General features: G+C 44.5%; 1 protein-coding gene across 1 annotated transcript in view; it reads left to right on the top strand.

Annotated features, from left to right (window-relative positions):
- The first annotated feature begins 6,648 nt into the window (after nt 1-6,648).
- ajap1 (adherens junctions associated protein 1) overlaps nt 6,649-15,116 on the top strand; it is a 42,966-nt gene continuing 34,498 nt past the window's right edge. Inside the window, exons 1-2 of the mRNA XM_042343773.1 lie at nt 6,649-6,709; nt 6,934-7,392. Coding sequence (XP_042199707.1) covers nt 6,649-6,709; nt 6,934-7,392 — 520 coding nt within the window. The remainder of the gene's footprint in view (nt 6,710-6,933; nt 7,393-15,116) is intronic.

Here is a 15,116-nt window from a genome sequence, read left to right on the forward strand (position 1 = left end):
CTCGATAGGATGGAATTTTACAGCACAGAAGGAGGCCATTTATTTGCTCCTTGATGCAGACACAGTATGCCCACCCTCCTGTGCTGCTAGTATACCCTACAATACATTCATGAAACTCTGAACCAGCGATATACAAATTATTTGTTGAAGGCTAAATGACACACATCGCTTTGTCCCTAATCCATCACCCAGTGAGAGCTGCTAACATTGCGTGACTGAAATAACAGAGCGTGGAGCAGTTGGAAACCATAACCTTTCCAGTATTGAAGCCAAGCTTGTGAATTCAGTACAGCTGGCAGATATTTCTCCTGGCTGACCATGTAGACCTGTCCTCTGGTAGGAGCACTTTGATTTTGGCATCTAGGTTCCTTATTAAATGATTATGATAACAATAATAATCCTTGCATTTGATACAGCGCTTTTCACATCTTCTAGACGTCTCAAAGCGCTTCACAGGATATGCTGTAAAGTGAATTGACTGTATATTTGTGGGCGAACGCGCAGCCAATTGCACACAGCAATGTCCCACAAACAGTCGTAGATTGAAAATGACCAATTTATTATTGTTTTTGGTTTTGGAGGATTATTATTAGGCTCTGTGTGGAGTAAGGAAACTTGCCCAAGGTTTTGCCCTCTGCCTGGAATTGAACTCAGGTCCCTCACTTGCAAAGCGAGTGCTCTAACCACTGAGCTACAGGACTCCATTATTGACACTGGAAGAAACTCCCTTCCCTCCCTTCTCACCCACCCTCTGGGACTGTTTACCTTGCAGTAAGTAGAAGCCCAGTTGTTAGACAATTGGCGGATCACTTTTCTGGGGGTAATAATCCCTTCAAAAAAATCTAATAATAATTTGGTCACGACTGTATATGCTGTGCGCAATTAGCTGTTGTGTATCGTCCACAAAATATACAGACAATTCACTTTACAGTAAATTCTGTGAAGCGCTTTGAGATGTTTCGAAGACGTGATAAGGTGCTATATCAAATGCCAGGATTATTATTTTATTATACATTATCCTTTTTTAGGAACCCTGAACCTGTGCCATCTTGTTCTGTTGTTTGGATGCACCTGAATGTATTGTTCCTGGTTTTACTTTCTCAATCCTCTTTAAAATCGTGTGTGCCTCTGAGACATCTCAGTTAAAGACTGAGGAGCCCTACTCTGTCTGATCGCTGCTCTGAGCTCGTTCCTCTAACACTTGGCATCATTCTCATCCCTGTCAAGGCTGGGAGTCTTTAGGAACAGATGGAAAAATGCAATGTATGCAACCAGATGTGAAAATTAGCACTCAAATCTACTCGATATGTCACATTTTTCAACCTGTTGTGCCAAAGTGGCGGCAGTCTTTTGACAACCTTCTCCACCCCCATCATAGTATAATCCACGTTTTGCTTTGAAGTGACCTTGAAAACCAATAATATCAGAACTAATGGCAATTTACTTCTGATGACTAATATGCACATCTTTATATTTGCTCTATCCCAACTTTTATTATATGTGGAAATAATTCTGGGGTTTATGAAGCTTTTTATGTAGACATTGTACACAATATATACAGGTTCCTAACTCTTGTTTCCAATAAATTGGTCATTTCAAGGCAGCTCTTCCTTGCAATGTAAGTTGGTATGAAAACAAAGCTGATTTTTGACAATTACAATAATCTCAATTTAGGACACCTCAATAAAAGATAATAATACTAATAATAATCCTTGCATTTGATATAGCTCCTTATAATGCCATTGAGAGCGCTTCACAGGATATACTGTAAAATATTTTGACTGTGTAATTTGTGGGCGAAACATGGCAGGCACTTTGCTCATACTCGTGTCCCACAAACAGTCATGGAGTAAATGACCAATTTGATTTGGTATTGGGTCAGGACACTGGGAGAGAAAACTCCCTTCTCTTTTCGAACAGCACCGCGGGATCTTTAACATCCACCTGAACAGGCAGACGGGCCTTGGTTATCGTCTCATCTGAAGAATGGCACCTCCCACAATGCGACACACCCCCAGCACTGCATTGGAGCATCAGCTTAGACTATGTTTCCATGTCCCAACGTGGGGACTAAACCCGCAACCTTCTTGCTCAGTCTTTGAACATATTCAAGACTGAGATTGATTGATTTCTTGGGATTAAGGGATATGGGGATAAGGCGGGTAGGTGGAGTTAGAAATAGATCAGCCATGATCTTATTGAATGGCGGGCAGGCTAGAAGGGCTGAATGGCCTACGCCTGCTCCTAATTATTATGTTCTTATGTTCTTGCTCAAAGGTGAGAGAGTGCTATTTCTGAGCCAGGCTGACACGTGGGATGTTAATGGATGGTGATCTATGGCAGTGCTGTGTGTCAGTGTTGGCTCAGTTGGTAGCACTCTCATCACTGTGCCAGAAGGATTGTGGTTTCTATGATTTCTATGGGATTTTGAGTTTGTGGTCTGGAGGCTAACATTGTCGGAGATGCCGACATTCAGATGAAATGTTTAACCCATGGTGCCTGTCTGCCTGTCTAGGGATATGTAAAGATCCCGTGGCAAAATCCCGAAAAGAGAAGGGAGTTTCTCCTGGTCAATGCATGTTACAAGAAAAAAATAGTAATAATCTGGTCACTCAATTCATGACTGTTCGTGAGACGCTGCTGTGTGTAATTGGCTGCCGCGTTTCGCCCACAAAATGTACAGTCAATTCACTTTACAGTATATTCTGTTCTGCGATTTGAGACATCTCGAAGGTGTGGTAAAACTCAGTATCAAATGCAAGGCTTATACTATTATTATATATGCAAGTATTATTTAAGAGAGAAGGAAGTTTCAGTTTTTGACCCTGAGGCAGGTTCTTATGTGTGTTGCTAAAAGGCAACTGTGCACAGAATGAATGGTTCGTGGTGAGAGGAAGAGATACCCCATTACAATAAGGTGGCATTTTAAGGCAATAGGACTTTTTATAGACTATCAGCACAGAACTTCCTTGGACCAAAGTAGTAATGGGCCGTAATGGTGCAAAATTCCAACCAGGTTTCTTCTCTTCTCTCTGTTGTTTCTGTGTGTTTGTTATGGTGTGAGTTAGTACTTTTCCATGTTCATTATTGTCATATAATCACTGTCAATCATAGGAAATCAATGTACTTTTTATTTATCCAATTTGTACACAGATGCTCCACTTTGCCACTTAACTGTAAATATACTGAATGCTTATTTATGATTGTTTTTGCAACACAACAACACAATGGTGATGGGTTGAGAGGAGGCCTTAGCTCACTCCTCAGCAATGTGGGTGGTGTTCTGTCTGAAGAAGACTTTGCATTTTTGTAACGACGGTACTGTTGGAATATCACAAGGTGCTTCACTGCAATGATAATAAGCGTTCATCATTACAACAGCCATCGCCACTCACTTCAAACCCCAACCCTCGAGCATAAATGGCAGAATTCCGGCCTCATGATTCACCACCATCTGTGGCTCGAGCACCTCCACACCTACCACCTCTCCCTTTTGACAAGTACAATAATCTCAATTTGGGACATCACAATAAAAGATAATAATAATAATAATCCTTGCATTTGATATAGCTCCTTATCATGTCATTGAGACGTCTCAAAGCGCTTCACAAGATACACTGTAAAGTGTTTTGACTGCATATTTTGTAGGCGAAATGCGGCAGCCAATTTGTGCACAGCAGCGTCCCACAAACAGTCGTGGAGTGAATGACCAATTTTATTTGGGGGATTGTTGGCCAGGACACTGGGAGAAAGAAATACTGAGTAAATATAGACCTGGATGGATGGGTAGTGACCGTAGGCAAATAAGATGGAGAGTTTGTCACTTCAAAGTCCATGAGGTGATTGAGCAATTCATCTGGATGATTGTTGGCCAGGACACTGGGAAGGTTTAGAGGATCATCGATGGTATTGGTAGATACACATACGCATGCATCGTACACATGTACCCACAGCCCCATCTTGGACCCCAACAACTAATTATGGTTACACAGCGCCATGTCGGGAGGACATCCCAAGGCGCTGGACAGTCAGGGATTTGGACCTGAGCTGGGGGGGTCCGGAGCAGGAGGGGTGGAGGGTAGGAGGGTAGGAGGGTGACTGAAGGTGCAGTCGAAGAGGAGTGTCTTGAAGGAGGCAAAGGAGGCAAAGGGAACGTGGGCTGGAGTTCCAAAGCTGGGGGCAGAGAAGCTGAAGATGACTCCCAAGGGGAACCTTTCAATCCCAGATAAATGGGATTGAAAACTGAACCCAATTTTAAACTTTAGAAAGCATCAGGAGAGTAGAGCAAGAGGTCACAGGTTTGTTTAGAGGAGTAAAGGGGGCAATTTCAGGACAAATCCCAGGAAGTGTTCCTTTACCCAGAGGGTAATCGATGATTTGAACAGGGTTACCTGGAAAGGTAGTTGAGGCCAGGACACTGGGATTCGTTTAAAAAGCAGTTGGATGCTGCTGTGGTGAGAGGATGATTGTTATAGAAGGACGAGATAGAATGGGTCGAAAGGCCTTCTTCATCTGCCCTTGATGTTTCTGGGCAGGTTCACGGAGAGAAAGTGAGCCCGAGCCCAGCTCTGCGAACTACCTGACCTAATATTTTCGGATTCTACATGAAGACCGCCTGAAACTAAAAGTGAACGCTGGATCATAACCGACAATCTGTCAGCTCACATAGTCCAATAAAACCTCCTCACGTCTCTTTTTAAAAAGAGAGAGGTCGGGAAGGAGGATTTGCAGGATAACGACCCTCCAGGAAGGAATCAGACGCCTCGAGCAAGAAAGAATCTGACTGAAATATTAAGCGATATTTTTAAGAGGTCTCACAGATTATTCAGAATTTACTCCATTATTTCTTTTAAATGATGCCAACCTTTCTGCTCCCGTTCACCCCCCACCCCAGCACCTCTGCAACAACCTTATACAAGTGTTAGATGCACACACACGAACACACAATCAAACCTCACACATATTTGCACACACACCCAGACACACACACACATAGTCACAGACACACGCACACAAACACCTCACACACAAATATACACCCACACACCCATCCCCATGGAACAAACACAATAGTTTGGCCATTGGCAGTTGCCATGTTGTTTCTGGTCGCAGTGGGAAAGGTTCATGAAAAAATTTCCTGTCAGATAGTCGCTTAATAACTCAGCCTCAAGTCATGTTCTTTCACTCCACTGTATTCTGTGAAGCGCTTTGAGACGGCTCGTTGACGTTATATCAAGTTCAAGGATTATAGTTATTATCTGGTGTCGCACCGTTTAAAAAATGCTGCATTTTGTAACCAATTTGATACAACTTTCGATAATTATAATAATCCTTACACTCAGTACAGCGCCTTTCACTTCAGAATAATGTCCCAAAGCGCTTCACAGGATATAAATGCGGTGACTGTTTTTTGTGGGCAAACATGGTTGCTAATTTAGACACAGCAACATCCCACAAAAATGACCCATTTGATCAGTGGGGGGTTGTGGGGGGCATTGTAGCCATTATCCATTCTGTTATAACAATAATAATCCTTGCATTTATCATGTCTTTGAGCCGTCTCAAAGGGCTTCACAAGGGAAACTAATTGCGCACAGCAGTGTCCCCCACAAACAGTCGTGAATTGAATGACCAAATTATTATTATTTATTGCATTGGTCGGTTGGTTGGTGAGTCTGTACCTCGAGGGCATCCATCTCCAACCATTACCAGGAATAAAAAAACAAGATTGAGATAAAAAAAATTCCGAATCGATGCAGAGGGTTATACAGGACACAGACTGCCTGAGCAAAAACACTGTTGAAGGAGAATTTACAAAAGTTTTTAAAGGGAAATTGGACCAATATTTGGAAATATAAAATGGTGCGGGGGAGTGTGTGGGCAGGTGAGAGGGAATAGCAGCACAGCTCTGTCAGAGAGATCTCGACACAATGGGTTGAATGGCTTCCTTTCACACTATAACATTCTTTGTATTCCATTCTGACAAGTACCTCCATTAATAATAATCCTTGCCTTCGGTACAGCGCCTTATCACGTTTTCGAGGTGACTCAAAGCGCTTCACAGAATATACTGTAAAGCAAATTGCCTGTATATTTTGTGGGTGAAATGCGGCAGGCAATTAAGCACAGCAGTTAAACTCCTGTAAAGCGATTCATCAATCAACTAACAATTGGGTTCCTACTTGCTGCTTGGTAGACAGAGGCATGTGGAGTAAGGAAACTTGCCCAACGTTTCGCCCTCAATCCCTCCGCCTTGACCCTTCCCGCCCCACCTTCAAATCCCGCCTGAAGACCTTCCCTTTTGATTGTGCTTATGGTCGCCTCTCTCTCCTCCTGGTTCGGGGGTCAGACCCGCCACTGTCAAGCGCTCTGGGACGCTACCCTGAGTGAAAGGTGCTGCATAAATGCAAGTTGTTGCTGTTAAACGACAGAATGGAGTGGTTGACGTAGTGGGGAATCGAACCCATGTCTCTGGATGAGCTACAGGAGTATCACACATTTCATTGTACAGTTTCGGGCAAAGGGGGAGCGGGAATGTAGACTTGCTCTGACTCTGATGAATTGCTCTTTCTTCCTTCTCCCCCCAGCCTGATGCCTGTCAGTAGACCTGGGAAGCCTGTTGGGTGTCGTGCTTGGATATTGGTTGCCATGTTCCACCTCGCCATGGATTTTTCTTCTTGTGAGACGACAGTTCAGGGTCAGAGACTGGGTCAGGGTGTGGGGTCTCCACGTCCCGTGGCCCGTCACAGAACCCCCAGCGCCCGGCCCCCCTGGGAGTATAAACGTGCCGATCTCGGGAGATTTACAAAATGGTGGTGGCTCCGCGCCTTGCACTCTGAGCCAATCCCCCCCGAGCCAAACCGAGCGACTGGGTGGGAGCGAGGAGCAAGCGTGCAGTCATCGGGTGCCCACGCTGTCGGTCCGAACATTCAGCTTCTCCTCCCTCCGGCCCCCCGGCCCCCGGCCAGAGTGTGCGGCCCCCGAGGCTGGGCTTGCTGAGGAGGGTGAGGAGGCGGAGCGAGGGGCCGAGGGTGGGTAACACAGTGACGCAGACGCCCACCTGCACTGTGAACGACGGCGAGGGACGGGTCACCGTGATGTCCTGCGCCATCGACTGGGGTCCAACCCGCCCGGATTACTCCAGCGAGTCCAGTATCCTCCCTGGGGAGCACAGCCCCCGGCCCTCCACCACCACCGTGGCTCTGCTCACCTCGACCAGGACAGCCCCCCGATCAACCACCACCACACGAGCCACGGCCACCGCTATGCAAACCACAACAGGAGCCCCCCGGACCACCAGGTTAATGGGACTGCAGCCAGGGTCTATCAGTACAGCGAAGCCCAGGGACACCATTACCCCCAGGTCACACAGGGAGCCAGGAGAGGCAGCAGGTATGTCAACCCCTAAACCAGCTCCGTTCAATCATCTAACAACAATTTGCATTCACGCAGCGCCCTTGTGCGGGGCGGGTAACAGAGCACTTGACAGTGGCAGAGTCTGATTACAAGCCATAGGGAGAGGGAGGAGGGAGGTGACCGATCAAAAAAGGAAGGTGTATAGGCAGGATTTGAAGTTGCGGAGGGAGGAAGGGAGGGAGAGAGGGAGGGAGAGAGGGAGGGAGAGAGGGAGGGATTGAGGGAGAGAGTTTCAGAGTTTCGGGGAACACATGAATCATTTAATCACATGAATGGCTTTGTTTTGACTTAAACCCGAGGATTAATGGCTTGTTTTCCAAGAATCTACATTTAGTTACAGAAGAAAGAGAAAGGGCTTGTGTTTTTATCGCAGGTAATTACTGTTACACACAGTGACTGTATTGTCAGCAAGTACAGAAATCATTTTGCACACAGCAAGGAGGGAGTGTTAGGCCTGCCCTGAGGATTCAACACACAAACAGCCATAATCTGAAGGATCAATTAATCATTGGGATAATTTCTGGCCAGAGCATTGGGAAACTCCAATATTTCAATCGTACCCAGGGATCTTTAATGCCAGCTAAGTAGGCAGTGAGACCTTGGTTTAACCGCTCATTCTAAAGGCTGGCACCTCACACAATAAATGGAGTCCTGTAGCTCAGTGGTTATGGCACTTACCTTGTAAGTAAGAGGTCCCGGGTTCGATTCTCGGGCAGGGTGAAACGTAGGGTAAGTTTCCTTACTCCACACGCCTCTGTTCACCCGGCAATAATTAGGCACCCGGTTGTTAGTTGATTGGTGAAATGCTTCTCCGGGAGTAATAATCTCATCAAATTTTTTTTCTAATAATAACTTGGTCACTCGATCCACAACTGTTTGTGGGATAGGGCGCTATATCAAATGCAAGGATTATTATTATTAATGGAGTGCTCCTGCCAATCCTGTGCTGGCGTGTTAGCCCAGACTGGGGTTTCAACACACTACCAATTTGACCCAGAAGCAAGCGGGCAACGTGATAGAAATGATCGCCATGATCTTATCGAATGGCGGGGCAGGTTCGAGGGGCCGAAGGGCCTACTCCTGCTCCTAATTCTTATGTTCTTATGTTCTTAAATGTAATTTTGTTGTTGTTGTTGTGGCTAAAGTATAGAAAGCCAGAAATGAGTTGAAGCATTTAGGAGAGAAGCAAATAGATATTCAGGGAATAAAAATATTAAGGAATTTGGAGCATATGAACCAGAGAGTTGTTACGGTTTGGAATGTACTGCTTGAAAGGGCAGTGGAAGCAGATTCGATAATAACTTTCAAAAGGGAATTAGATAGGTAAAGGAAAGGAAAGGAAAAATTTGCAGTGTGATGGGGTAAGAGTGGGGGAGTGGGACTAGTTGGTGGCTCTTTCAAAGAGCCGGCACAGGCACGATGAACCTCCTTCTGTGCTGTAATATTCTATGATTCAATTATTCTATGACTCTATAGGTCAGGAGCAGTAATTGAGGCAGAATCCATATTGACCTTCAAGAGGGAACTAGACAAATACGATAAAAAGAGTCAGCTACAGGGGTGCGGGTAAATGGGCCCAAAAGATTTGGAATGCACTGCTTGAAAGGGAGCGGCACAGACTTGATGGAACGAATGGTTGCCTTTTGTTCCGTAAATTTCTATGGTTTCACAAGAAGACCATTTGACCCAATGAGCCCGCTCCCCCACATTCTGCACTGCTTACCCGCCAGCCCCCTCCGCCTGATCCCCATTTACACCACTTCTGACCGTATTCTCGATATACTCAGTTTTGGGGTACACTGTCCACTGGACCTTAAAGGTAGAATCAAATGGAGCATTTAAAAGGGAAATAAAACAGATGTGGCTTGGAACACTCAGCCGGTCAGGCAGCAAATATGGAGAAAGGAAAGGTGCTAAAGCTCATCGACCTGAAATGTTAACTCACTTTCCTCTCTCCATAGATGCTGCCTGACCTAATTCCCACCAGTATTTTTCCTTTTGCTTAAAAGATCTACGATGACATAATAAACTGTCAGAGTAGGCTTGATGGGCTGAATGGCCTCCTTCTGTTGCCATGGCCCCTCTGTCTCTTAAGATTACCAACAACAAATTACTTTTATACAGTGTGTTTCACCTCAGGAGGACACCGGACAATGAGAGGTTTGCAGCTGAGCTGTGGATTGGGATCAGAGAGAGGGTGGAAATTTCCCAAGTTTCTCATCATCTCTTTTGCTGAATCCCTGCGGTATATTGGAACATAAAACAGAACTGTTGTGGAGTCCTGTAGCTCAGTGGTTAGAGCACTCTCTTTGCGAGTGAGAGACCTGAGTTCAATTCCAGGCAGAGGGCGAAACCTTGGGCAAGTTTCCTTACTCCACACAGAGCCTAATAATAATCCCTCCAAAACTAAAAACAATAATAAATTGTTCATTTTCAATCTACGACTGTTTGTGGGACATTGCTGTGCGCAATTGGCTGCCGCGTTCGCCCACAAATATACAGTCAATTCACTTTACAGTGTGTTCTGTGAAGCGCTTTGGGACGTCTAGAAGACGTGAAAAGCGCTATATCAAATGCAAAGATTATAACTGGAATGATGCCAGACTGAGAGTAGAATATCTGCCCATCAAGCAGACGTGTCGCCATGTCAGATTATATATTGGCTCACGCGGCTCAGTGACAGCCAATTTACCTAATGCTAATTGTTTCACCAATTCATTTCTTTTATCAGCTCATGTTTGCATATTACCTCTTCAGTATTTGCTGGCACAAGAGTGGACATGTGTGGAAATTGGCCAAATCAAATTTAAAGGTTCCGCAAAATGAATGATGATTAGTCAACATTTGGAAGTCTTGTACTCTGAGATGGGTTGAGTGTGGTTAAGAACTGAGCTTGTGGGATCAAGAATAAGTTAGCACTGCAGAATCTAAGGCCCAAAATTGCACTCAGTCTTATTCACTCCATGACCACTTGTGGGACACTGCTGTGTGCGACTGGCTGCCGTGTTTCCCCCACAAAATATACAGTCTACTTTCCAGTATATCCTGTGAAGCGCTTTGAGCCGTTTCAGCGATGTGAGGAGGCGCTGTATCAAATGCTATTATTACGATTATTAATTATAACTTAGAATTGCAGAACTGTGGGAAAGTCTTACTTGAAGCTGGTTTCTTTTTCAGAACTCAGTAAAGCTGGCTTGTATATTAAGAACAAATTTAAGGCTGATCTGAAAATCCTCCTGAACTTGTCCATAAGGCCATGTTTTAATGTTTAAGATAATAATAATAATAATAATAATAATAATCCTTGCATTTGATATAGCGCTTTTCACGTCTTCTAGACATCTCAAAGTGCTTAATGGTGGTGCGGAAGTATAAAAAAATTCTCAAATTCTCAAATTTAGGGTTAATTGGAAAGCTGGTTTTAGAACAACAACAAATGATAATGTACATTTCACATCAGGAGGATGTCCCTGGACAGTCAAGAATTTGGACCCGAGCTGGGGGTTGGGATCAGGAGGGGTGGAGGGCAGGGAGGGTGGGGATAGGAGGGTGACCAAGGCTCGTTCGAAGAGGAGGGTCTTGAGATGTGCCTTGAAGAAGGCAAGGGGGGGAGCAAGGTGAAGGGACTGTGGGATGGAGTTCCAAAGTGTGGGGGCAGAGAGGCTGAAGGCCTCTCTTCCCCCTCCTCTTTCTCCCCTACTCATCTCCCCTCTGTCCCTCCTCTCTCTCCCCCTATATCTCTCTCTCTACCCCCTCTCACTCACCACCTCTCTCCCACCCTGTATCCCCGTACTCTCCCCTCGCTCTCCCCCATCCTCTCTCTCTCCCCCCCTCCTTTCTCTCCCTCCTCCTTCCCCCCCTCTCCCTTGGAACCGATATAATCTAAGCTGACATTCCTATGCCCTGTGTTGCGATGTCGGAGGTGCCATCTTTCAGGACAAGATATTAAAATGAGGTTCTGTCTGTGCCTGTCCAGGTGGGTGTTAAAGATCTCATGGTACTCCTGTATTTGAAAAGAGAAAGGAGTTCCTTCTGGCCAACAATCCCCAGATGAAATTCATCATTCACTTTGTGACTATTTGCAATGCACAAATTGGCTGCCATGTTCACCTACATAAGTATATCTTGTGAAGCAAGATAACTCGACGACGTGATAAGGCGCTGTATAAATTGCAAGGATTATTACTGTTGCAGAAGCAGCTGCAGTGGGTGAGTAGATTTATGTCACAAAGCGCTTCACAGCTGTACTGTAAAGTGAATTTGGTGGGCAAACGCAGCAGCCAAATGCACACAGAAGTGTCCCACATACAGTCGTGGATTGAGTGACCAAATTATTATTAGCTTTTTTGTTTTGAAGAGATTATTATACCTGGAAAAGCAATCCGCCAATCGACTAACAACCAGGTTCCTACTTACTGCTGGTAAACAGAGGCGTGTGGAGTCAGGAAATTTGCCCAAAGTTTCGCCCTGCCGGGGAATCTAACCCAGGTCCTCTCATTTGCGAGGCAAGTGCTCTAACCACTGAGCTACAGGACAAACTCAGCGCTTGCACTGCAAAAAAGGAGATTACCTCTGATCTGCCTGAAGTTTTTCAGATGAAAAGCCTGGTGATATGGCCGATTCCAGTAATCTCTTTGATATTGCCAATAGGTCTTCAGCAAGGGTTTGCGGCCTTAAATTCATATGAAAGTGAACACATAGTTCAGGTTCGACTGCTTAGCATCCAAAAATCATTTCCAGCACAAAAGAAGGTCTTGTGTGTGCTAGTGAGTGCTCCTCCACTGGAGCTCTCTACTCTAATCCCTCTCCTCTTAGCCTTTGTGTCATTTTGTATCAGGTATTTATCCTGAATAACTTTATAAAACTGTCACTACAGCATCAAGCAGTTTCCTTTTAAAACGAATCTCAGTGTCCTGTCCTCCTGCTAACTCGTTCCACTTGTCAGTTGTCCTCTGTGTGACAGTATTTCCTGACATTGCCCTCCACAACCTGCCGCTGCACCAATGTCCTCGTGTCTGCCTTAGGACACCGGAAAATATTGCTTTGGGTTTAATTTCTAAATCCAGTTTACATAGGAACAGGAGTAAGCAATTCAGTCCCTCGATTCTGTTCTGCCATTCTATAAAATCATGGCTGATTTGTACCTCAAGTCCAGTTACCTGCTCTTGCCCCATATCCCTTAATAATAATAATAATAATCCTCCTTGCATTTGATATAGCACTTTTCACGTCTTTTAGGCATCTCAAAGCGCTTCACTGTAAAGTGAATTGACTGTATATTTGCACAGCAATGTCCCACAAACAATCGTGGATTGAAGTGACCAATTTATCATTGTTTTTTATTTCTTGAGGGATTATTATCAGGCATGTGGAGTATGCTGGGAATTGAACCCAAGTCTCTCATATGCTCTAACCACTGAGCTGCAGGACTCCACAACCTAATACCCTAACCTAACAGATATCTATCCACCTCAGTCTTGAAAATGTGAATGGATACAGCATCCACAGCCCGTTGCACACACTAATGTCACACATACAGCCATAAAACCAATTTTACCTTGGAGATTTTTGGCCAGGACTTCGGTTGAGATAAATTCCCTTCTCTTTTCAAATAGCGCCATGGGATCTTTAACGCCCACCTGAACTGGCTGACGGGACCTCGGTTTAACATCACATCTGAAAGATGGAATCTCTGACGATGTATTGTACCCCCAGCACTACATTGGAGTGTCATCTTAGACTATGTGATTCCAAATCCCTGACATCGGGCTTGAAATCACAACGGGGGAACCTTAAGCTTGTGAGCGAGTGATGGCATTTCAGAAAATTCAGGCTTGGGAGGTGTTCTACAGTGCTGCTTGTTGCTGAGATGATCTTTTGCATACATTACCCAAACTGGTAAAAAAAATGTGCCTTAAATACACAGTGTGATGTGTTGCTGATCTCTGGCAGGTAATTAATTGCTGTTAATTATTGCTTGTCTGTGGTGTGGAGCTGCTAACAGCACTCTCACCCATATATAAAAGGTCATCGGTGATGGCAGCCGGCAGCTCTATGTGTGAAGAATTTATGAGTGAAATGCGCAGGATTATCATTTTGTTTTTTTCAGGCTAACTAAATATAGATCCGAGCCCATTTGCATTCTCACTGCAAACTTCATTATTTAATAAAAAAAACAAGATCTGATATTCACCAATCCTGAAGCCCGAAAGTCCGCCTTAATTTAACCTAAAATTTGGAAACCATTCCTCTTTAAGAACTGCGGAAAATGGGCTTCCAAATTAAGCCTGAATTGAAGGATTTTCCACAATTCAATGCCATCTTAAACTTATGAATGTAATAATAATAATCCTTGCATTTGATATAGCGCCTTGTCGCGTCATTGAGACGTCTCAATGTGCTTCACAGGATACACTGTAAAGCGGATTGACTATATTCTTGTTGGGCAAAATGCTGCAGCCATGCCCCATAAACAGCCAAGGAGTGACCAAATTGTATTTGGGGCGTTTATTGGCCAGGACATCGGGGGAGAGAGAGCAAGAAACTCCCTTCTCTTTTCGAATAACGCTGTGGGATCTTTAATGTCCACCTGAATAGGTGGAAGGGACCTTGGTTTAACTTATCATCCAAAGGATGGAGACGTTAAGAAAAACTTGGTTATATTGGATCATATTGCCAAATGAGTTCAGATTGCCAGAGATAAGTGTAAACTGCTCGGTGTTCAGGTCAGACCACGCCTGGAATACTGTGTACAGTTCTTGTAGCTGCAACGTAAGTCAGGTCATACAGTGCAGAGAAGGGGGCGCAAGAATGATTCCCATCATTAGAGGAATGAGCCCTGAACAATGATTAGATAAGTTAGGGCATTTCAGCCTTGATATCTGCAAGGCTTGAAATGGGATTCAGAAAGTCAACTCAAACAATGTCGTCAGATATACAGCTGAACAAAACAACCCAGATTCAGGGTACCAAAGGGCAGTTTCAGGCAGAAACCAGGAAGTATTTATTTACCCATGGGGAGTGAACATTGGGACCAGGTTACCAGGAAGGGGGGTTGAGGCCAAACCTCAGGACTCATTTAAGGAACGGTTTGATGCTGTGATGGGAAGAACGGTGGGTGGGTATTCTGGAAGAATGAGATCAAATGGAGTGAGGGGCTGCCTTCATCTGAACCTCTTTGGCCTGTAACTTGGTGGTTGGAGCGCTAGCCTCACATATGAGAGGAACTGGGTTCAATTCCAGGACAGGGCAAAACTTTGGGCAAGTTTCCTTACTCTACATGCCTCTGTTCACCTAGCAGTGAGTAGGAACCCAGTAGTTAAATGATTGGTGGATCGCTTTTCCAGGGATAATCCTTCAAACTAAAATAGAAAATCAATAATAATTTGGTCACTCAATCCACGGCTGTTTGTGGGATGTCGCTGTGCACAATCGGCTGCCGTGTTTCTCCCACAAATAATAGTCAATCCACTTTACAGTATATTCTCTGAAGCGCTTTGAAACGACTCAAAGACATGATAAGGCGATACATCAAATGCAAAAATTATTATTGTTATTATTGTTGTAATGTATCAGTGTATCCCTACCCCTGTTTGATGGGTTGTTGTCAATGCATGTGATAAAATGGTAAACTTTTAATCATTGATAATCAGTCTGGTTGCATTAACTGGATTGCCGTGAAGCACTTCCTGATACCAGAA

The sequence above is a fragment of the Callorhinchus milii genome, unplaced genomic scaffold (assembly GCF_018977255.1).
Source record: "Callorhinchus milii isolate IMCB2004 unplaced genomic scaffold, IMCB_Cmil_1.0 Scaffold24, whole genome shotgun sequence".
Lineage (NCBI taxonomy): Eukaryota > Metazoa > Chordata > Chondrichthyes > Chimaeriformes > Callorhinchidae > Callorhinchus > Callorhinchus milii.